We start from the raw sequence: 24,568 nt of genomic DNA, 5'->3' as shown, positions 1-24,568 counted from the left end.
ATCCAGTTCTGTAGTAAATGTCACTTGTGCTGATGCTTCGCTTTTTTTTTTTTTTTACTTGACATCCTGGCTTTTAAGTTGCACCTTCATCATATTTTTGGAGTTTGATATTTGCATCTAATTTTTGATACAGTATTTCACCTATGTACAAAAAAATTGGCATTTAACTTTTCTTAGATCTATGAATTATTTTGAACTCACGTCGCTGAAAAATTTACAGTGAACTTCAGTATTGTTTTCTTCTCTTGTGGAACTGCTATGTTAAGAAATGAGTCTTGGATCACTGTAACTCTGATAGACTTGGCATATGATTTTTAATAGACCTCTCTCAAGCTTTTGTAATTTGATGGTGGTGTTTGGAACTATTTCAGCACAGCTCGTGTGAGTTCTTAGGTCAAGTGTGTAATGTTGTTTCTATCTATTAAAAAGATTATGCATGAGAGGCTGTTTTTCCCAAATTGTACTGTAACTTGATAGAGATGAGTTATGATGACTACAAAGGTGGTTGGGCTGTTTGGCAGTCAGAGGAGAATGTTAAGTGTTTGACGTTTAGTGGAACATGTGAATACGTTTGATGAGCTTTACTCAAATAAGGTGTAGTCTTTTGGAATATGACTTTGGCTACCTAATAAAATTAAGCAAGGTTAGGGCATGGTCCTTGCTTTTGCTAATGCCTCTGTAATTTGTGTTTCATTCACCACTGGCGCTCCTGCCTTTAGCTTTTTCTAAACACTTATCTGGAAATTATAAACCTCGTAATCTCATACATTACAGGACACATGAATTGATTCATAAATATTGGGTTATATGCATGTTTTCTATCTATATAACGCCACCCATTCTATGAAGCTCCAGTTTTTTTGCTAGTGTCCTTCGGTGATGCACTTCTCCCTATTTGGAGAAGAAGTTTTTTTTTTTCTATCTTACCAGTTTTCCTTGACGCTATCAAGATCTAACAGTTTACAACCTTATGGCTCACTAGCAGTTTTCACATTGGTTATACTCTGTGCACATCTTAAGAGTTTTAGCCAGAAACTATAGCAGCTGAGCTGGCCTGTAAGGTTTGCTTCGGGCACTGGATCCTGCGTTTTAATGCTCGCTTTGATACATGGTGCAATAGGTGATTTGGCTGCAGTGTTCACTCCTATGGCACCCAAACCCTGCAGACCTACAGAGTTCGCCATATGGTAAGACATCCGCATGTGTTTAAGTTTTGCGTGTTTTTAAATGAGCAGCCTTAAAGCTGAACTCTAAGAAAATGGCTTAATGCACTGATGAAATGCAAATATTAGAGCTCTTGCCTGTGGATTGTCTTTCATCCAGTAACATCCCTACAACATAACCAAAATGGCAATGTGGATTTTCTCTACTGCAGCACAGTTAGATCATCACCTCATTACTCGGCTGTGATTAGAACAGAGGTAAAGCAGCCCACTAAGCAGCTAACACTGCACTAACTAGGAACATGCTTAGTGAGAAAAACAGCGGCATAGCACTGCGGTTTTTCCTCCTCAGCATGTTCCTTGTCCATGTTTTGGTTCTATGCAGGGAATTACAAACTGCATCACAAAAATATTTTGAATTTCAAAAATGTTATATATTTCAGTAATTAAATTCAAAACAGGAAACTCGTATATTGTATAGATTCATTACACACAGGGTAGTATTGTATTTATCGGGGTATACCGCGCACTTTTCCCCCCTGAAAATAGGGGGAAAATCACGGGTGCGCACTATACGCCGATAGTGTACCTTGGGCTCGGAGGGGAAGGAGGGGGACGAGCGCCTCCGGAATTCACGAGCCGTCTCTCCTGTTTACTCGGCTCTAACGTCACACACAGTCCCGCTTCCGCCACCGGCATTGGACCAGTGTTCTATCAGGAGCTGGTCCAATGCCAATGGCGGATGCGGGACTGTGTATGTGACTGCCGCCGAATGAACAGGAGATGACGGCTCTGTGATTCCCTCACTCCACGAGAGAAGGTGAGGCTGCAAATGGGCACATAAGCTGCATCTAGGCAAATAAAACTTAGGGGCATTTAGGCTGGAGCTGGGGCACATAGGCTGCATTTAGGCTGGAGCTGGGGCATTTAGGCTGGAGCTGGGGCACATAGGCTGCATTTAGGCACACTGACCACAAAATTTAAAAAAGTTTTTTCCTGAAACTTCCCTCTGAAATTGGGGTGCGCGTTATACGCTGATTCGGTAATTTAAGCATTGCTTTTCATTTTGGTTATGGCTTACAGCTAGTGAAAGTTCTGTATCTCAGAAAATGTGAATATTAAAAAGCATACTATAATGCACTCAATACTTGATCGGGGCTCCTTTTGCATGAATTACTGCATCAATGCGGCGTGGCATGGAGGCTATCCGTCTGTGGCACTGCTGAGGTGTTATGGAATCCCAGGATGCTATGATAGTGGCCTTCAGCTCATCTGCATTGCTGGGCCTGGTGTCTTCCTCTTGACAATACCCCACAGATTCTCTATGGGGTTTGGGTCAGGTGAGTTTGCTGACCAATCAAGCACAGTGATATCATGATCATTAAACCAGGTATTGGTACTTTTGGCAATGTGGGCAGGCGTTAAGTCCTGTTGAAAAATTAAATCAGCATCTCCATATAGCTGGCCAGCAAAGGATAGTATGCAGTGCTCTAGAACAGGCGTCTCCAACCTCTGGGCAGCAGACCGGTGCCAGTCCATGGCCTGTTGCTGTCCGGTCCGCACAGCAGGAGATGGGCGGCGACCGTGGTCCGCACTGAGCTATCACAGATGTGATCCCTGCTCGACTCAGGCTCCTTGGCCATGGTGTGTGTCCTCTTTCTGGCTCCTCCTCCCTAACAGCCTACAATGTCCAATCAGCAGTGCAGGAGAGCTGCAGATCGGCATGACTGACCTCGTTGGATGGACGGTTAAGCCGGGAGAGGACATGCAGACAGATTACTGCCTCTGTCCTGCTAAGGTACGAGTCCTGCGCATTGCAGGCAAGCCAGACATTAGAATGGGGAAGTGCGGAGCTTTTTTTAAGTCTCTGGCACTAGCCTTGTTCTCACCACTATCTACTGCCCTGACAGTGCAGCTGAGCAAATCCAGCATCTCTCCACAGCTCTCCCTGCCCTTGCATTCACTGCTGAAGGAAATTCACAGCATTTACCGTATTTATCTTCATATAGCACGCCCCCGCGTATAGCGCGCACCCCCAACCTGGAAGGGAAATTTCAGGAAAAAAGGAAAATACTTAGTTTGAATGCCCCTTGTCGGTGTCTTGCCCGGCGTCCGTCGACGGCCTTGTCCGGTCCGGCGTCCGTCTGCGGCCCTGGTGGTGTCCTCCCCGCTTCTCCCGCGCTGTTTCTGAGTCGATTCCCGCGCTGTATTTGAACGCCGACATATACCGAGCGCAGTACACTCGGGCACGCTCGGCTCCTTTCGCATAAAGGCTAGGAGGCGGCACAGGGCTTGATCGCGAGGGGAGCAGAGTCTGGCCGAGTGTACTGCGCTCGGTGTATGTCGGCGGTGCGGCGTTCAAAGACAGCGCGGGGAACGGCGTTTATTACGCACCCACGATTGGGGAAAAAAGTGCGAGTATACACCGGTACATCGTTCATGTCAGTGAGTGATGCTCTCCTTTTGAACTGCAGCAGCTCAAAGGAGAGCCATTGGGAACCGATGTCCTGCTCTAAATCTTGCCAGTGCCATAACAGAAAAGCAGAATAGCGGAGGGTGAGGGGTGAGCTGCGACTGGTGGGGTGAAGAAGTGAGGGATAGGTGTTGCTGGGGTAGATTTTTACTTGGTAGGGACAGCACAGTATACGTACAGAATAGCATACGTCATTGGTTTAGCAATGTCCCTTTAACTCTCTGTAAAAATGTCACACCCACTTGACACAGACGACATCACTACTTTTTAAAGTTATCAAAATTAAAAGAAAAATGGTTTAAATATATCACTCTGTGTGTGTGTAATGATTCGATAGAATAGGAGTTTCACACTTTGAATAAAATTATGGAAATTTATATACATATATAGTATATAGTGTAACTTTTATTGTAAACTTTAATTATGCAGCACCTTGAAGCTGTTTTTTTTTTTTTTTTTTTTTATGTGGAGCTTCACTTTAAAAGGGAAGTACCTTTTTGAAGGACTCGTCCCCCCCCTCCTCTTGAACAATTGCCACTTGGGGGGGCGGCCAGGCAAAACAATTAGTTCAGACACCAAGGTTGCCGACGTTTTAGAGGCTAAATGCGGTAACACGCGTTTAGCAGCATTTCGTTTATAGACTTTTTTCGTTTTTGGGCATTTATAAAAAATAAAAATGTCTTCTTGAAACTCTTATAAACACAAATGCGGAAAAACGCTGCTAAACACAGCATGTAAATGTGGCAATTCCTGAGAGGAATTTTAAGGCTTCATGTACACGGGACGTCTTTACAACCTCTCCTGGACTATTTAACTTGACAGATAGTAACCGACATTTAAAACGTCCGTTTTGCCACGTTTGCATTTACAAGCAGTTACAGCGTTCAAATGCCTCTGAACATCCATCTGAACCCAATTTTTTTTTTTTCCTTACCAAAAAAGGCTTCCAAACTCAACTGCCTAGAAATGACCCTGTGTACATGTACCGATAAGATAACAGAGTTCAGGAGCAGTTGAAGAAAACGCTCAACTGCTCCTAAGGCCTCATGTAAACTGCTGCTGGTAAATGGACGTTTAGGAGCAGTTAAAAAAAATGCCCAACTGCTCCTAAACGTCCGTTTACCAGCAGCAGTTTACATGAGGCCTTAGGAGCAGTTGGGCGTTTTCTTCAACTGCTCCTGAACTCTACTGTTATCTTATCGGTATATGTACACGGGGTCATTTAGTCGTTTCGAGGCAGTTGAGTTTAGAGGCTTTTATTGGAACACAAAAAAAGGTTCAGGGGCATTTCAAGCACTAAACGTGGTAACTCGCGTTAAGCTGCGTTTTGTTTACAGGCGTTTTCATTTTTGGCTAATTTAAGTTTTTTTTTTGTTTTTTTTTAACGCAAATGCAGCAAAACGGATGTTCCAAACATGGGTTACGATCTGTCAAGTTAAGGCTTCATGTACACGGACGTTTTTACAACCTCTCCTGAACTATTTAACTTGATAGATAGTAACCCATTATATATAATTTTTAAATGGCGAAAAACGCTTATAAACGAAAGGCTGCTAAATGCGGATACCACGTTTTTAGCTGCGTTTAGAACAGTTTGGCGTCTGAAACTTCGGCTTCTGAATTCTTTTTTTTTTTTCTCTTATCGTCCATAGACAGACACAGCTGCTTAAATCTTGACAAGTGGGTTATGTTCCTGTTCACAGAAGAGGACTAGGCAGAAATAAGTTAGATAATTAAATACGTTTCTTTAACAGAGTTGAACAGCCCCGCCCAGGGGGCGGTCCCTCCAGACAGAACCCTCCTCCCTGCAGTATGCACCCTAAGTTTTGTTCTGCCTAGCAAAGGAGGACGTATGGCTCCCTTTGAGTCCAGCGCCCTGAGAATTTTTTTATTTTATTTTCTTTTTTCTTGAAAGAATATTCTATCAACTGTCGCCTGAGACACAGGCTGGATATATAGATCCTTGTAGTCTACTCAGTCCGGCCAGCGAGCGTGAGCACACCTTCGCAAAGAGGCTGGGTCTGCCACGACATAACCCATGACTCCTGGGGTGGCCGGTGAGCTTTGCTCCGAGGTCCACATATGACTGGGCTGTGGTGTTGTCTGACTCACAGTGGACCGGGCCGACAGCTACCTCCATTGCGGTTGTAGGCCTGTCAGAAATGCGTTTGTAAGTCCTCGCTTGAACGGGTAAGTACAGTCCCTCCCGCTTAGGTGGGTTGGTACGGCTGGACATTCTTGGGGTTCGGGAGTCCTATCCTCCCTTCCCTGCTCCTTTTCCCTCTGCTTCATTATATTACTGCTGTCAGGAGGGGGCGAGGCCACCTTACTGAGGGGACTGAGCGTCTTTTTTTACTACTGGGGGTCTTTTTCAAAGAGTTTGGACACTGTTTAGCCTCTTTAGGCTTTCACTGTTCAAAATGCTGCGTTTTGGCAGCACTGGTGCCATTTTTTTGGGTGATTTTCAGTTACTGTTGAAAATCACATTGGCGGCCATTTTGTTGTAGCTGCGCTATGGCACAGGTTAGTATTGCAGTCAGCCATCTTCCTGTGGCCACGTCAGGCTCTCTATGCAGCGTTCGGCCATCTTGGCTGAGTCCTCGACCTCTAGTGCTGGTTCCTACGGCGCGCAGCACATGTCTCCTCACGAATTGCCTCACAGTTTACCTCAGTTTACCTCGCGGTTTTTCCTCCTAACACACGCTGTGTACTGAGGGCGGGCAGCGGCGCTGTGCAGTCTTCTCCTGTGATGGCGAGTCCCCTGGGTAACCACCACGTTCAGCGCAGCAAGAGGGTGTGTTTTCAGTCTAGCCTGAATAGGGCCCTGGGAGCTTCTGAAATGGAGTCAGTCTCTGGTTCTTCCCCAAACATGCCTGAGGTGGCACCTGGGATTCCCACAGATGCTTTGTCAGTAGTACTGGAAACCTTTGTTGCCAGGGTGGGAGCGGAGTGCGGACGTGAGGGGGGTATAAGCGCCCCCTCCCCCGCTATCCCCTGGGGAATGCTCTGTTTCAGACCAGGACCTGGCTGCTGCTCGGGTCCCCTGGTTCTGTTTTATCTGGAGACGTGGATGGTGGTGTAGTGGTCACAGGTTTAAATCTGGACTCAAACACCAAACTGCCTGGAGTTTGCATGCTCTCTCCCTATGTCTGCGTGGGTTTTCTCCGGGTAATGTGGTTTCCTCCCACACGCCTATGACGTGTGTAGAGCACTTGTCAGTGCGCTTTATGGAGCTCCCTCATGCTATCTGTGCAGCGGAGGTTTCCTCTGAGGGCTCGGTCTTTTTTGTGCAAATCAGACCGCTCTGTGAAAGCTTTTCCTTATTTCTTTTTTTTCTTTTGACTAGTTCATTAATAAGGAATGGGAAATACTGCAGAAGGTTTTTTTAGTTCCTCAGCCCCTGGGGTTTTCCCTCTTTTGAGGAGAGTTTAAAAAAATTCTCCTCAGGTTGTGGTGCCCGGTTGAAAAGGGGGGTGGCTTTCAGGGACCTTACTGATAGGATGTCCGAGGCGCTGACCCACTCCATGTTTACCATGCTGGGGTATGCATTGTGACCTGTTGTGGCCACAACCTTGGTGTCTGACACTCTCTGAATGGGCAAGGTTTTGCACCAGACTGTGGATGAGCACCAGATCCCTCCCTAAATTGTTAGACTGGCCGACCAGTTGGTCCAGGGCCTTATATATGTCTGTGATGCTACACGGGGTATCCTTGATGTCCAGAGCCTCTGTTTCGGTGGTGGTTTTGCGCCGCCTGATTTGGCTGAAATGCTGGCCTGCTGACCTAGCATCTTAAAATGCCCTGACTGTTTTACCCTTCAGAGGTGGGAGTTTTTTTGGTAACTCGTTGGATGACATTATCAAGAATGTCACTGGGGGTGAGAGCACTCTCCTTTCTGTCCACCAGGGGAAAGGAGCCGCGCCGTGGGCCAGGCAATTTATTCCCCGCTCAGAAACGGTATTTTTGCGTCGGTCAGGGCTCGCGGGTTGACCCTCCTAGGCCGACTAAAGGCTCAACTGGGGGACTAAAACGTCCCTGGGTGCGTAAGCCGAACATGCCGGCACCCTATCCTGCCAATGTATGCCCGTCTCTTAGGTGGGGGCACAGCTTTGCAGGTTCACAGCTCGGTGAACCTCCCTGCTCGCCGACCAGTAGGTCTCTTCTGAGTATTACATAGGGTTCCGTCCTATCCACCGGACAGATTTTTTTTTTCCCTAAAGTCTCCCTTTGTTGGGCTCGTCGGTCTGCCCTGGGGCAGTGTGGGACTTGCTAGCTGCGGGGTAATTTTACCTGTCCTGCAGGACGAGAGGCTTGAGGGATTCTATTCGAATCTGTTCTTGGTCCCAAAAGATGGACGGGGGCCTTTAACGATGGGTATATTGTTGTTATGGCCATTATTTCGGTGGTAGCTGCGCTCCATCCGGGGGATTTTCTGGCGTCCTTGGACATCAAGGACGCATACATGCATGTCCCATTTTTGCGCAAGTCTCAGATTTCTGTGCTTCGCGATTGGGGATGCCCACTGTCAGTTTGTGGCCCTTCCTTTTGATCTAGCGTCGGCACCAAGAGTTTTCACCAGGGTGCTCGCACTTATCCTAGCTTTGCTGGGACAGGGAGGCTTTGCCATCATGGGCTACTTAGTCGCCCTTTTTCTGAGAGCAGATTCTGGCTCAGAATTGGTGGAGGATGTGTCTATAGCCCTTGTGCACCCTCCAAAAATTTGGGTGGGTGTTTAAACATTTTGAGGTCGGTCCTGGTTCCGACTCGGCGTTTGGAGTACCTAGGGTTGATCCGGACTCCTCGTGGCAAAGGTTTTTCTTCCCCTGGAGAAATTGCATACTCTTCAGTCTACAGTGAAGGTGTTGGCATCACGCAATCGGTCATCTCTCCGTTTTTGCATGCGTGTTTTGGGCCTGTTGGTAGCCTCCTTTGAGGCGGTACCGTATGCCCAGTTCCACACTCGTGTTTTCCAGTGGGAGATACTGTCAAAGTGGCACAAATCTCTTTTGTCTCTGGATCATCAGATCTGGTGAGCCACCTAGTCAGTCTTTCTGAATTGGTCGCTGAGATGCCCGACTTCGGTTCAGGAATTAGTTTCTTCCCATCCAATGGACGGTGATTACGACCGACGCCAGCCTCACGGGTTGAGGGGGGCGCCTGGCGGGTCCAGTCTGCCCAGGGTCGCTGGACACTAGTGGACTCCTGTCTACCGATCAATGTCCTAGTACTTTGGCCGATCAGGCTATACCTCTCCTCGTGGTCGAGTAGGTTGAAGGGTCGCCCGATGTGGATTCGGTCTGCCATCAGGTGTACTGGCAGGCGGACTACCGAAGTCACCAGATGCTGGACCAGGGCGACTGGTCTCTGTACTTGGAGGTGTTTCAGCTCCCTTGCAGGACGTGAGACTCCCGTCACATGGATCTCCTGCCCGCTCATCTCGACCACAAGGTGTCAAGTTCGTGGCCAAGTCTAGTGATCTCTGTACGGACACGTCACACGTGTTGGTGGCCCGGTGGGGTCTGTATCGGCTACTTTATGCCTTTCCTCCATTGTAGTTGCTTCCTTGGCTGCTCCACAGATTGGAGGCCAAGGGGATCCAGATTCTAATCGCTCCAGATTGTCCTTGGCGTCCTTGGTATGCCGGTGTCTGGTGGCGGAAGTAACCTGGCGGTTGCCAGGGCGGGAGGACCTTCTGTCTCAAGGTCCCATACTAACTCCGGTGGTACAGTCGCTGGCTTGCACGACATGGCAATTGAAAGCCAGGTTTTAAGAGACCAGGGTCTGTCCGACTTGGTCATCTCACCCATGCTGAAAGCAAGGTAGTCTCCTTCCAGGAGGATTTACCATCACACCTGAAAGGCCTCGTACTCATCGACCACCATTTCTCGGTGGATCAGGCAGACCGTCATACAGGCCTATGCTCTTAGGGGACAGGCACTCCCTTTCCGGTCACGGCACTTTCGACCAGGGCAATTGGTGCTTCCTGGGTTTTCCGACATCATGCGTCTGTCTCACAGGTGTGCGGGGCAGCGACTTGGTCGTCTGTTCACACTTTTTCCAGAGTTTACATGGTTGCTGTGAGTGCATCTTCCGATGCTTCTTTTGGCCGCTTGGTTTTGCAGGCGGCTGTTTAATGTTGCTCCTCCTCTTTTGAGGAGCTCTGCTTGTTTTGGGGTGGAGTTAAAATTGGTTTTACTGATACTGTTCCCACCCCTTGTTTTTGATACTGCTTGGGGACATCCCACTTGTCAAGATTTAAGGAGCTGTGTTCGTCCATGGACGATAAGAGAAAATAGGATTTTTTGTACTCACCGTAAAATCCTTTTCTCTGACGTCCATGGATGGACACAGTACCCACCCCTCCTGTTTAGGTTTGTACTGCTTGTTACGAACTGAGGCTGCATACTGCAGGGAGGATGGTTATGTCTGGAGGGACCGCCCCCTGGGCGGGGCTGTTCAACGCTGTTAAAGTACCATGTATTTAATTATCTAACATGTTTCTGCCTAGTTTTCTCCTGTGAACGGGAACATAACCCACTTGTCAAGATTTAAGGAGCCGTGTCCGTCCATGGACATCGGAGAAAAAGATTTTACGGGGAGTACAAAAAATCCTATTATGTTTGCCTTCAAAAAAGTCCTATGTACATGTACACATAAGGCCCCATGCACACGGAAGGCTGTTATACTCGCGTTCAGAGGCAGTTAGACACCTTTTTTTAACTGCCCCTGAACTTATTCAGTGTTATCCTATGTGTCCATCTACACAGTCTCGTTTTATTGCCGTTTATATGCAGTTGCGTTTACCCTGGTTTTTTCTGTATCCAAAAAATGGGTTCAGGCACAAAAATGTCCACGTTTCAGACGCTAAACGCAGTACCAGCGTTTTGCCGCGATTTAGTTTATAAGCGTTTTTAAAGGTGACCTATTTTTTTATATTAGAAATCTCAAAAATGATGGCAAATGATGAAAAACCATTAAAAATATAAAAAAAAAACGAATTGCTTGCATTATGGACAATCCACAACTTGTGGCAAGTGGACAATCCACAGCTTTTGGCAAGTGACACGCTAAATACAAGTACACTGCTGCTCTCTCAGCTGTTAATCACTTACAAAATGGCATACATGGTTAAATAATACTGTTTTTTGAGCTTAGGGAGGGTTTTATGATGTTTAACTAAACACTTATAGACGCAAACGCAGCTAAAATCGCGGCAAAACAGGCATTTCTAACTGCCGGTTTTAGCCTTTAAAAACATGCGTTCAGTAGAGTTTGCACCGGCGTTCCGTGTGCATGGGGCCCAAAATGACATTGAATGAGTTCAAAAGTGTCCACCTGCCTCTGAATGTCCATTTACCAGCAGCAGTGTACATGAGGCCTTGCATTTCAAGATGAGAGATTTTGGAGTATGACAGATGGATGCTGGAAGCTAATTCTTTTTAAACCCCGACACCAGGCATAAGTAGAAAATTGATATAAGGATATACTGTTGGCTACAAAAAGTGTGCGTGGGAAAATGCCAACATATTGCAACCTTTTGTAGGGTTCCTTTTAATGCTTCATTTTTGCTCACTTTTGTAAAATTTAGATGCCAAGACAGAAAATACTGGAAGAAAAGCACCCTGTAACAGTGCCACAACAGATGATTGCCTTCAGAAGACTGCAAAGGTAAATTGTTTGATCTTTTTAACACATATGGTTTGGGGGGGGGGTACTAAAACTGGAGCAGTTGTAAATCTTAATCGGCTTCTACCTTCTGCTCGTTCAGTTTAATTAGAACTATAGGAAACTTTTTTATTTTCCATTTGGAGCAAGGGAGGGTTATAACCCCTGTCGATTTCCGATTTGGAATCGGATTCCAAAAAAAGATGGGGAGAGAAAAATCTATGCAAATTAAAAAATTCCTTGAGGGACCCCCTGGTTACCAGAACTATCTTCCCCATTGTAAGATTTCCCCTTTATTCTGGGGACAATCCAAAAAATTTTTTTTTTTTTTTTTTACTTACGTTTTCAGTGATGCTGGTAAATCTCCCCAGTGGGGGCACAGATGGCAGGGGAGATTGCTTTACTAGCATTGGATTGTACAGCGGCTCTGACTGGAGTTGTCAGTTCTATTTTTTACAGAAAATTACGAATGGTGTGTAATAGGCTTTAGGCTAGATTTAAACTAGGCACAGCTCTGAAAAGAAATCGGTAGTGGATATCTTTACATAGTGCAGCTGCTGTCAGGTGTTCAGGATGTGAGCCTGCCAACTACTGAATGCCTTTTTTGGTTTATATTGGGGCTAATGCACCGCAACTAATAAAGCAAATTGCAGCATGGCCCCATTGACTTCAAAGTATATATGAACCCCTACCTTGTAAAACAACATATTCAGTTAAAAATATAAATTAAAGGTAAAAATGTGTGTCTACACATAACGGGGGAAGAGTGCCCCCTTCCCCCGTTATCCCCTGGGGAATGCTCTGTTATGGAGCCATGGACCATGTTCACCATGCTGGGGTCTGACTTGCGGCCTTTGTGGCTACTACTCTGGGGTCTCAGTCGGCGCTGACGCCATTTTATGGGAGGTGTTTCAATTACATTGAAAACTCCCATTGGTGGCCATTTTGTCGTAGCCGCGCTATGACGCAGCTTACATTGCGGTCCACCATTTTCCTGTGTCCGCGTTCTGAACGCTTGGCGGCCATCTTGGAGTAGTCCTGACTCCTAGTGCTGTTGACAACTCACGGAGTGAGCATTTTGCACCAGACAGTGGAGGAGCACCGACTCTCTCCCGAAGTTATTAGGCTAGCGGACCAGCTGGTCCAGGGCCTCATATAGGTCTGTGATGCTTCATTGAATGCTGCGCCCTTGTTATCTAGGGCTTCTCTTTCAGAATGGTTTTATGCACACGGTGGTGTAGTGGTTAACTCCATTACTTGGCAGCAAGAGAGTTACATAGTTACATAGTTAGTCAGGTTGAAAAAAGACACAAGTCCATCCAGTTCAACCACAAAAAAATAAACAAACAAAATGAAAAACACAATACAATCCCATACACCCAACTCCATACCCACAGTTGATCCAGAGGAAGGCAAAAAACCCCAGCAGAGCAAAGTCATTGGTTCAAATCTGGACACTGACGCCAATCTGCCTGGAGCTTGCATTGTCGCTTCCTGTGTCTGCGTGGGTTCCTCTGGGTACTCCGGTTTCCTCCAAAGGAAACTATGTGTGTGTATTTAGGGGCAACCCTCCCAGGCCGTCAAAGGCCCAGCTGGGGGACTAATCCTTCCCTGGGTGCGTAAGCAGATGACGCCGGCACCCAAATCCTGCCAATGTATGTAGCCTTCCCTCCCTGTCTCTAGGTGGGAGGGGTGGCTTGCAGGTTCACAATTCGGTGAAACCTCCCTGCTCTCCGACCAGTGGGTCTGCGAGATGGTCTCTTCGGAGTACTAGATAGGGTTTCCTCCTATCCACATAACAAAGTTCTTTCCTCGTGTCTTCCTCTCCCGGCCCGTCGGTCTGCCTTGGGCAGTGTGGGACTTGCTAAGCTGCGGGGTAATTTTACCTTTCCTGCAGGACGAGAGGTTTGGGGTTTTCTATGGGCCTCAGGCCCTAAATACCTTTTTGTGAACGTTGGGTAGTTCCGCATGGAATCCATTCGTTCGGTGGTAGCTGCGCTCCATCCGGGGGACATCCTGGCGTCCTCGGACATCAGGGATGCATACATGCATGTCCCGTTTTGCGCATGTCAGTGTTTTTTTTTTTTTTTTCTGTGCTTCGTGATGAGAGAAGGTCTCTGTCAGCCTGTGGCCCTCTTTTTTGATCTGGCGTCAGCACCATGTGTTTTCAGCTGGGATTTCGCACTTATCCTATCTTTGTTGGGACAGCGAGGCTTTACCTTATTGGCTACTTGGACGACTTTCTTCTGAGAGCAGCTTCTGTCTCAGACCTAGTAGATGTGTTATCTGGGCATGCTAGGTTCCGACTCAGTGTTGGAGTATCTAGGGTTGATCCGGAATCCTCGTGGCAAAGGTCCTTCTTCCCCTGGAGAAATTGCAGACTCTTCAGTCTGCGGTGAAGGTATTGGCATCACGCAATAGGTCTTCTCTCCGAGATCCTGCTGGTCCGGGGCCTGTGGGTAGCCTCCTTTCGAGGCGGTACTGTATGCCCAGTTCCACACTCGGGTTTTCCAGGGGAAATACTGTCCAGGTGGTAAAAATCTCTCTAAAAATCATCAGATTCCGGTGCGCCACCTAGTCAGAGTCTCTCTGAGTTGGTGACGGAGATCCCCGACTCTTCAGTCTGGGAAGTTGTTTCTTCCTTTCAGTGGTCGGTGTTTACGATGGATGCCAGTTTCACGGGTTGTGAACCTGGGTGGTCCAGTTGGCCCTGAGTCGCTGGACTTGTGTGGACCTACAGCCACACCTCCCTGAATGTGCCCGCTCTCGTCTGGTCTCGGTAGCTACCCAGGGTCGGGCCTGGCTAGTGCCTGGGTGGGACACTGCCTGGGAATACCAGGTGCTGTGTACCGTTCATTGTCCTACTATTTTAGGCGATCAGGCTATGCTTCTCCTCGTGGTCGAGGAGTTTGCAAGGTTGTCCGATCTGGTTTCAGCCGGACAACGCCACGGCCGTGGCTTCATTTTACCATCAGGTATACCGGCAGGCGGACTACTGGAGTCGCCAGATGCTGGACCAGGGCGACTGGTCTTTGTGCTTGGGGTGTTTCGGCTCCCTTGCAGGAGGTGAGCCTCACAGGGCATGGATCTCCTGGCCGCTCGTCTCCACCGCAAGGGTGTCGAAGTTAGTGGCCAGGTCTAGTGCTCTGGTACAGACGCATAAGTCGTGCTGGTGGTCCTGTGGGGTCTGTATCTGCGACTTTTTGCCGTTCCTCCATTGTAGTTGCTTACTCGGCTGCTCCACATTGGAGGCTGAGGAGATCCCAATGATTCTAATCGCTCCAGATTGACCTTGGCGTCCTTGGTGCGCCGATATCGAGCTCCTGGTAGCGGAGGTACCCTGGTGGTTGCCAGGGCGGGAGGTCCCTTTGTCTAGAGGTCCCATACTTCCTCCTGTTGTACAGTCACTAACTTGCTCAACATGGCTATTGGAAGCCAGACTTTGTGACCGGGGTCTGTCCGACTCGGTCATCTCAGCAATGCTGAGGGCACGGTAGTCTTCCGGAGGATCTACCGTTGCACCTGGCAGGCCTACATCTCTTGGTGCGAAGGGATGGAGTGATGTACTCAGTGTCCAGGGTCCTGCTGTTTTTACAGCTTGGAGTGGATTTAAAAATTGCTTAAAGCACCGTTTGGGGGCAGATTTCAGCCATGGCTGTGTTCTTTCAGTGGCCTTTTTGTGGGCCTTTCCCTGGTGGGTCCCTTTTTGTGTCCAGGGGGTTTGTCATATACTTTCCCCTCTTGGCCCATCTCTTCCCCCATGAGTTTTGACTCTGGTGCTCTTTGTTCTTTAGGAACCTTCCTTTTTGTAAACTTTAGAGAGATTTTCTCTTGACACTATCTCAGAAGGTGACCCCTTTAGTGGCTTTTACCTCTGTTAAAGGGGTTTCTGAGTTGGCGGTCTTGTCTTGCAAGCCGCCATGCTTGATCCTCCATAAGGATTAGGTGGTGGTGCGCCCGCGACCTTCCCTTCTTCTGAAGGTGGTTTTGGCCTTTCGCCAGAATAAGGACATTGTTCTTCCATCCTTCTGTCCTCGCCGGCACATTCTACAGAGGTTGCCTTTTATACTTTAGGTGTGGTACGCGCTTTGCGGGTGTACCAGCCTGCTATGGCTCAATTTCTGAGTTCTGACTGTCTTTTGTGTTGGTGTCTGGTCCACAAAAGGACCTGGCGGTCTCGTCGACCATTTCTCAGTGGATCAGGCAGGCTGTCATACAGGCCTATGCTCTTAAAGGGCAGGCCCCCCTTTCCGGTCACGGCACTTTCGACCAGGGCAATTGGTGCTTCCTGTTTTTTTTTCCAACATCATGCTTTGGTCTCACAGGTGTAAACCTATTCGCCAGCACACCGAGGATCATTTAGAAAAACATCCAAATATTCTTTAATGCATAGAAACGATCAAAAACAGCAACGTTTCGGGGTCGCACAGGACCTCTTCGTCAGGCAAATATTTTTGAGACTGTCTCACAGGTGTGTCACACTTTTTCCAGAATTTTCATGGTTACTGTGAGTGCATCTTCTGATGATTTTTTCGGCCGCTAGTTTTTGCACCTCCTCCGTTGAGGAGCTCTGCTTCTTTTGGGGGTGAAGTTAAAATTGGTTTTACTGATATATTTCCCACCCCTCGTTTTTTACATTGCTTGGGGACGTCCCACTTGTCAAGAATTAAGGAGCTGTGTCCATTCATGGACGATAAGAGAAAATAGGATTTTTTGTACTCGCCGTAAAATCCATTTCTCTGAGTCCATGGACGGACACAGCACCCACCCCTCCCTTTCTAGTTTGGTACTGCTTGTTACAAACTACAAACATGCTGCAGTGAGGAGGGTTATGTCTGGAGGGACCGCCCCCTGGGCGGGGCTGTTCAACTCTGTTCATGTAACATGTATTTAATTATCTTACATGTTTCTGCCTAGTCCTCTCCTGTAAACAGGGAACATAACCCACTTGTCAAGATTTAAGGAGCTGTGTCCGTCCATGGACTCGGAGGAAGGGATTTTACGGTGAGTACAAAAAATCAGATTTTTTTTTTTGTAAAAAAAAATGGTTTAATGAATTAAATAACAAAACAGTAAAGTTATCCCAATTTTTTTTAAAATATGAAAGATGTTACGCCGAGTAAATAGATACCCAACATGTCATGCTTTAAAATTGCGCACACTCATGGAATGTCGCCTTCATTACTTAATCTCCATAGGCGACTTTTTAAAAGTTTTACAGGTTACCAGTTTAGAGTTACAGAGGAGGTCTAGTGCTAGTTGCACACGCTCTAACGCACGTGGCGACACCTCACGTGTGGTTTGAACGACCTTTACATACGTGGGCGGGACTTGCGTGTGCGTTCGCTTCTGAGCGTGAGCTACCGGGGACAAGGGCGTTTTTTTTTTTTTACACTTTTTTTATTTTTTTATTTTTATATTTTTTTCGATTGCTTTTATTCCTATTACAAGGAATGTAAACATCCCTTGTAATAGAAATAGTGTGTGACAGGTCCTCTTTAAGGAGAGATACGTGGTCAATAAGACCCCACATCTCTCCTCCAGGCTGGAAAGCATGAGATCGTGAAAAAAAATTCACAGATTTCATTCTTACTAGCCGCCATTGCGGTTTGTTTACGGGTACATGACGTCATCACATCGCGACCGGGCCTCCGGTCATAGAGATGACTGGTGACCATCTGGTCACCAGTCATCTCTATGCCTCCTATCCGTCACACCGCGACCATCTCTGCGGGCCCTAGATGGCACGGGAGAGCCCGGAGAAGCACCGGATGGCGGCAGGAGGGGGGTGGTCCCCTCCCGCCGCCTATAAGAGCGATCAAGCGGTGGAACCGCCGCTATGATCATTCTTATGGTGCGCAGGATCGCCGCCGCAACAAAATGATATTTGAATGATGCCCCTAGGTGCAGGCATCATTCAAATATCACCGCACAAAGTACAGGACGTCATATGACGTCCACCCGGGATAAGAGATCCCCTTTTTGGACGTCATATGGCGGTGTGCGGTATTGAAGTGGTGGTTAAGGTAGTGCATTGTTGGTTCACTTACCTTTTCCTTTGATTTCCCTTTTAAATGTTTTTTTTTCTTTGTCAGAATTTCTCACTTCCTTTTTCTCCTCAGTAAGCTTGCCCCCATCATCCGAGCTCTTCTGGCTGGGGGTTAGTCAGCATGCTCACCCCCTCCCTTGGGACTACATCCCTGCAGGGAGACGCTGTGAACCACAGTGTCTGCCCGGTCTGTGCCACCCATTCAGGTGGTCTCCGTGCCAGCACCGCTACCACCCTACCGCCATCTGTCTCCAGTGCAGGGAGAGTTACAGATCATCGGGATGACTCTAAAAAAATGTTTTTGGAAAAAAGTTGATAAACTTTGAAAAAACTTATTTTTTTTAGTGGTGGCTGTATTTTCTTTCCCTTTTTTTTTTAATGCTTTTTTAGGCTTTTATTCATTTTTTTTTATTTTATCCAGCCAGTAACACACAAACGCACACATTCTGTCTTAGTGTCTACACTTGAAGGTGCAGTGGCGACACACCATTGGACAGCATCATTGTCAATCTGGGGAGAGAGTAGTGTTAGATGTACTAGCAGACATGATTTGGCTAACAAGTTAAATCCAAATTAAAGGTGAAAAAACATCTGATGATTGCCGGCCCCCCCCGTTTATTATTTACATGAGCCCTCGAAAGTCCCACGTCTTGAACGAGCAGGCTTCTCTGCTCATTCATTGGATGATTGATAGCAGCGCAGCTATGGGCTCCAGCTGCTGTCAATCAAACCAATGATGCTGTGCGCCGTGGTCTAGGCCGAGTGATGCAGTCAGCGACTATAGCCGCCGGCTGTTTCACGGGAGCGCGCCCGCAAGCCAACCCCTTTGGGAGAGAGCTTCCCATGAAGGGGGCTAGCTGATACGAGGAGGAGCTCAGACAGCCGCCGAAGGACCCCAGAAGTCCAGGATCAGAGCCACTCTGTGCAAAACAAGCTGCACAGTGGAGGCAAGTATGACATGTATGTTTTAAAAAAAAAAGATCCTTTACAACCCCTTTAAGGTTAAAAAAAAAAATCACCTGTATGCAGCTCCCCCAGCCCCCCTTTATACTTACCTGATCTCGATCCAGTGCTGTGCCAAAGAGCAGTGGCTTTTTTGGTTCTCTCTCTCCTCACTGACGGGCAGCGGGAGGCATTGGCTGCTGCTGTGAATTGCAGCCAGTGAGCAGAGGAAGGCAGGGCTGAGCTGCGCTGGGTGTATCAATAGACACACACAGCATGGCTCAGGAACAAGCTTGCTATGTGCTTACAATTGGCAGTGGGCAGGAGCCAGGAGTGGTTTGTATAAAATGCTAGTTGAAGCCAAAAAAAAATTAAAATTACTATCACTTTAAATGGTTTGTCTAAAACCTTTAGATCTACTTTAATAGACCACATTGCCCAGCGAAAGTGGAGTTAAAGGAAAAACCTTTATTTTGGCTTCAGTAAGGTTATAACCACTCTGTTGGGTTTCTGCCATATGTGTCCCATTGTGGGGAATTTCCTGTCACTACTTGTCCCATATCCAAAACTGGGAGTGAAATTTAAAGTGAGGGAGTCCCTGATTGTCACCAGGGTCAACAGAGCTAGTGTCGTCATTGGAGGATTTGCCATTTATTAGTGTTCTAGAGTCAACTTAAAATAGGGGCACAGACCGTAATAAAAACCTGATCGATGTTTTAATCCCTATTCAATCTATCAAAAAATACAGTAAATAAAAAATTCCTTTGTTATATTTTAAAATCGTAAATTAACAAATTTAGTGTCTCGATCACCAGGTGAAAATGGTATAAACTTAAAACGAATGCAACCACCACTTCTAAGCTTTGGTAGGCAGTATATTCGACTTTTGCATTTGGGTTTAATACTGCTTTAACCACATAGCGACTGCCCCACGCACACGTACTGCAGCAGGGCAGCCGCTCTGTGCCCAATCGTCTACCTAGTACATAATATGACACTAGGGCGTGCCCCCGTGACCCACTCTCCCACTGTGATTGGACACAGCGGAAGCCAGTCGGTGGGTCCAGCGATCGCTCCAGAGATTAGCAGAATGGCGGTCTACCTATGTAAACAAGGCAGATGTTGTTTCAGAAGGGAAGGTAAAGATCTTGTGTTTCTGCCAAGCAGAACACAGATCTCTGCCTTCCCACAGTAAATGCACCCCCCACACAGTTGGCAAGCGCTCCCAGGGAACACATTCAAACTTTTTGATCACCCGTGATGTTAACCCTTTCCCTGTTAGTATCATTAGTACAGTGACCAAGCATGTTTTTAGCACTGATCACTGTATTAGTCACTGATTCCCAACAAAGTTGTCACTTTGTGTCGATTTGTCTGTTGCAATGTCGCAGTCCCGCTATAAGTCGCTGATCGTTGGCATTACAAGTATAAACATTTCAATAAAATATCCCCTAGCTTGTAGACACTAACTTTTGCGCAAATCCAATTAATATATACGCTTTTTTTTTTTTTTTTTTTTTGACCAAAAGTATGTAGCAGAATACATTTTGACCTTAATTTTTTTGAAGACATTTTTTATTGGATGTGTTTTTATAGCCGAAAGTAAAAAAAATATCCAAATTGTCTTTTTATTTTTTGTTTTTATAGTGCAAAAAATTTAAACCGCAGAAAGTATCCAAATACTGCCAAAAGTGAACTCTATTTGTGTGCATAAAAGAACATACATTTTATTTGGGTACTGCGTCACACGGCCACACAATTATCAGTTAAATAACTCTGTGCCGTATAGCAAAAAAATGGCCTGGTCAGGAAGGGCGGTTAATGCTGCATATTACATGCTGTTCATACGTGCTCAGTCACTATCTGATTTCATTTTTGTATTCTGCAAAAAAATGGTTTATTCTGTGGTTCTGTCTCCCCCTCCTGTCCATACCCCTTCTGCAGTTGGGGATTTTGCAGAGCAGTGTTGGCAGCTTATATATAGCACATGCTCAATTTTCAGTGTATTTTTTACCCTGAGCATTTCTTCCCTATCACATCTGAGCAGCCCATGTGACTTGTCACACACGAGGACGTTATGCACTGTAGAAAATAACTCACTCCTTTTCTATACCCACTAACCAGCTAAACACATATTGAGGTGGGATATTGCATCAATACTGGGCTGGAGGAGTGTGATACAACATGTGACTGGCAGAAATCCACCCACATGTTGTTGCCATAACCTTTATAAAGATTTGATTTCAAATGTAGATTTGTATGACAATTTAAAAGTTTGATATTTTTACTCTGCATCCAAAAGCCTTTTTTTTTTTTTGAACATGTGACCAGTAGCAGAAGAATAAAAGCTCCTCCTGCTTATATTTTCCTGCAGACAGGCTGGGGGAGAGCTGGGTCATGACAGCTGTATACAGATTAGGAAAAACATTTTTTTTTTATTAACGTAATTACAGTGCCATCCACATACAGAAAGAGAATGGATAATGTAATGAAACAGTTTTTAGTATCGCTTAAACTTTTTGTTAATTTTAAGTTGTACATTTTGTATTTTTATTATAGGTGGTTTACATTCTAGAGAAAAAACATTCAAGAGCAGCCACAGGGTTCATTAAACCCATGACTGATAAGAATGGGGATCTTGCCAGGAAATTTGCTTTGTTTTCACCGGTGGACCACAGACTTCCACGAATACTTGTGCCCCTTGCTGACTGCCCTGCAGACTTTGTCACCCGACCACAAGATTATGCCAGTACGCTTTTTATCTGCCGCATAACTGCTTGGAGAGAGGACAGCAACTTTGCTGAAGGGTAAGAGTTTAGAGGTTTGTTTCTCTTTTGCCCTGGTGCTTTCTGAAAGCTGTTTAACTTCACATCACATATTTGTAAAATATAAATGAGAAAATGTAAGAAGGGGTATTACCGCGCTACCAAAGGACTTGTGGGAGGGAAACTAAAGGGAAGGGAGGGGGGATGGGAGAGTGGGGAAGAACAGTGAACAAACAAGGGGAGAAAAGGTAAAACTGCTGTGGCACTGCAAGTGTATCAAAACCCAAAATATATGAACAAAAAATAGTGCTGCGCTGTAGGGATAGGAAATAATGGTATACATCTCATAAATACAGTGGTAGATCCAAAAATGAAATTAGTGCATCTAAACAGTGTAACAGTGCACGACTTCAGTGATGCATAGTAACAAATCCAAGGTGGAAACAAAATTTCAGGTGGCAATGGTCCTCACACAAAAAGATATAGGAAAGCACCAATAGCGTAATAACGTAGGAGCAATTTAATAGTATAAAAACAGCTTATACACTGCGTACTCACAAAGGTAGTTTTAAAATACAGCATTTAAAAAACTTCCTGAAGAAGTCACTTGTGAGTGACGAATGCGCGCAAGAGTCCTGTTCAAAGAGGTAGCGGATGTGATGCCAGCGAGTCTGCCACTCGTTTTTTATATGCTGTATTTTAAAACTACCTTTGTGAGCACCCAGTGTATAAGCTGTTTTTATACTATTAAATTGCTCCTACGTTATTACGCAATTGGTGCTTTCCTTTATCTTTCCGTGTGAGGACCATTGCCACCTCCAACGGCCTGAAAGTTTGTTGCTGCACTTATCCATATAGAGTTGTGTTATGCTGTTACCTTACAGCAGTAAGGTAAGGGGACATCTGCACTACTTTTAAGGAATTTGGAACCCTTCCCCGGGCAAGCACTATATGTTTGGACACTTGGCACCAGCACTTTATTACATGCTTTCCAGTAGCGTTCAGCCTGCTGCTCCTGCATGAACACTTATGCTGTTTTCACTGATTATTGTTTTCACTGTTTATATGTTTGCTATCACCACTTGTATAGTTTTGTAGCCTTCTGGCTTTAGCAACGCCCTGCTGTCTTATTCACCTAGCACTATTGTGTTCACCTTGGATTTGTTACTATGCATCACTGAAGTTGTGTACTGTTACACTGTTTAGATGCACTTATTTCATTTTTGGATCTAGCACTGTATTTATAAGATGTATACTATTATTTCCTATCCCTACAGCGCAGCACTATTTTTTATTCATAAATTAGAAAATATTGTAAAGACTTTGGAATATTACTGTCTACAAATTCAGTTGAAGTGCAAGTAATTCTTTAACTTGTTGGGATGATTTGAAATTGGTTATTTTTAATATCAAGTCCTCAGTCTTGTTGCGTTTTTTTTTTTTTTTTTGTGACGTGTTTTTTTTGCCCATAATGCAATTTGAAAGCCTCTAATACAGAGAAGCCAGTAATGCGATGCATCATGTGACTTCACGTTTGTTGTTCAAGATGCACCTATAAGTATAAAATGAAGTGTTAATCCATGGCCCTAATGGCCAGCCATTCTCTATAGCCACTATGTGTGTTTGGCAATATAACCTAAATGTGGCTGGCAGAGGGCCATATACTTTCCAGGTGTAAAGCACCTGTGCAGTCCTTTGCAAGGCTAGTCACCCTGTGTGTTCCTTTTTAGAAATGCTTTTCAATGGCTTAGTGTTTAGTAAGAATGAGAACGGCACTGACTAATCAACCATTTGGATGGAAAGAAGATCTTGAAACACTGGAACCCGACATGCCTGTCACAGCTGAACTTTTAGAATTTGGGAAGAGAGGAAAGAATAATAATTATGGTGATGATGATGATTAGGAAAAGTAAGTGCATCTGACATGCATGTAATTGCTGGGTTAAGGGTTGCACAGAGGAAGCACCTTGGGTGTGGTTAATAAACTGCAGAAAACTGTGCTGAAACTGAGAGAGTCACGATTTGCTAAAATCACTAGAGGAATTCATGGCCTAAATTTTGACTAGTTCATTTAAAGTTTGAGGTTCAGTTTGGGCATCAAAGCTGCAGTCCACAAAACAATAGCGTTTCAAGAGCTACTCTATTTGCGTGATTTCATAAATTCAACGTACCCCTATTAATATTGCTCACTACATTCATGGCTTTACTAAAATAATTGTAGCGTGGGAAATGGGAACACATTTAGTATGTTTTGTGTATGTGGATTTTTTTCTGGTGTGGATTGTACTGTATAGCATGGCCTTCAAATGCACACAATAAATGTATATTGCTCTTTCATCTGCCCTGTTTAAATTACTATATAAAAAAAAAGCAAGAAATGAGTGGCCTAAAATGCATATTATCTACACTGCAGTGTTTATTACTACATTAACTCTTTCACTGCCAGACCACTTCGCAGCCCTTTTTTTTATTATTCTTTTCCAGATTTCATAGTTTAAATGTCACCAAAACTATTTAATTTCTGAAAGCAAAGGACCTGTAAAATAAAAATATGTTAGTATGGATTTTGCAGCTCCCATGATAGTTGTGCAAATATTTAATTAAAAACCTAATTTTCAATACAAATACATTGACATTATTAGTGCTTCTAGACACAACATAATTTACAAATGAACAAACCATTAATTCACAATGTTCAGGCCACACCACCCATTTGAATGAGCCTTTTAACTAGCTTTATATATATATATTCCTAAATAACTTCCTTTACCTTGGGGAAAACCTCCTTCACTTGCCTCATCCTCCCATTTTGCTTTTAAATGTTCATATTTCTTCTGAGAAATCCTCACTTCCTGTTCTTTCTGTAACCTCACACAGTAATGCAAGGCTTTCTCCCTGGTGTGGAGTGTCGTGCTCGCCCCCTCCCTTGGACTACAGGAGAGTCAGGACGCCCTACATTGCCGATAGAGAAATAAGCTGTGTGTTAGTGGGCATCCTGACTCTCCTGTAGTCCAAGGGAGGGGGCGAGCATGACACTCCACACCAGGGAGAAATTGCCACAAAATGTAGCCACTTGACGCTTAGTCCCAGGTGGATGACAGGTGCTTTCTCTCGACCTTTTGCTTTGAGGATTTATTACAGGACGGTCTACACCTGGGATACTGGGTACTCTTTTTGGACTTGATTTTCTCTATACTCCATGCCCTATTCTCTAAATACCCCACAGGAGAAAACCCTCACTTGTAGCTATTGCAGAGACCAGGTGAAGGGGAGGCAATATAAAATCGCAAGTGAACATTCACTCTGCCAAAGGCCCACACTCAGTCTCAGAAGCTTTTGAAAAGTATGAAATACTCATGTTTCAGCTTCCCCGACGACTCTTATGTCTAAAATCATCCTATGTCCACTAGGGAACTTAATTTTGGTTCTTAAATTTCTCCTCTAACCTCTGTCCTGGACATTTTATACATGGGCAACTCCTATCCTCCAATTGATTAGTGGTCACAAATTA

At 45.4% G+C, this 24,568-nt stretch overlaps 1 protein-coding gene across 8 annotated transcripts in view; it reads left to right on the top strand.

Moving 5' to 3' along the window:
* DIS3L2 (DIS3 like 3'-5' exoribonuclease 2) overlaps window positions 1-24,568 on the top strand; it is a 727,039-nt gene that overhangs the window by 293,744 nt on the left and 408,727 nt on the right. For all 8 annotated transcript variants that reach the window (XM_040349688.1, XM_040349693.1, XM_040349695.1 and 5 more), the window contains 2 exons: window positions 11,225-11,304; window positions 20,852-21,099. In XM_040349688.1, the coding sequence (XP_040205622.1) occupies window positions 11,225-11,304; window positions 20,852-21,099 (328 nt within the window). The remainder of the gene's footprint in view (window positions 1-11,224; window positions 11,305-20,851; window positions 21,100-24,568) is intronic.

The sequence above is a fragment of the Rana temporaria genome, chromosome 4 (genome assembly GCF_905171775.1).
Source record: "Rana temporaria chromosome 4, aRanTem1.1, whole genome shotgun sequence".
Taxonomy (NCBI): Eukaryota; Metazoa; Chordata; class Amphibia; order Anura; family Ranidae; genus Rana; species Rana temporaria.
The sequence above is the reverse complement of the archived record's forward strand: the minus strand, read 5'-3'. Positions and strand labels throughout refer to the sequence as shown.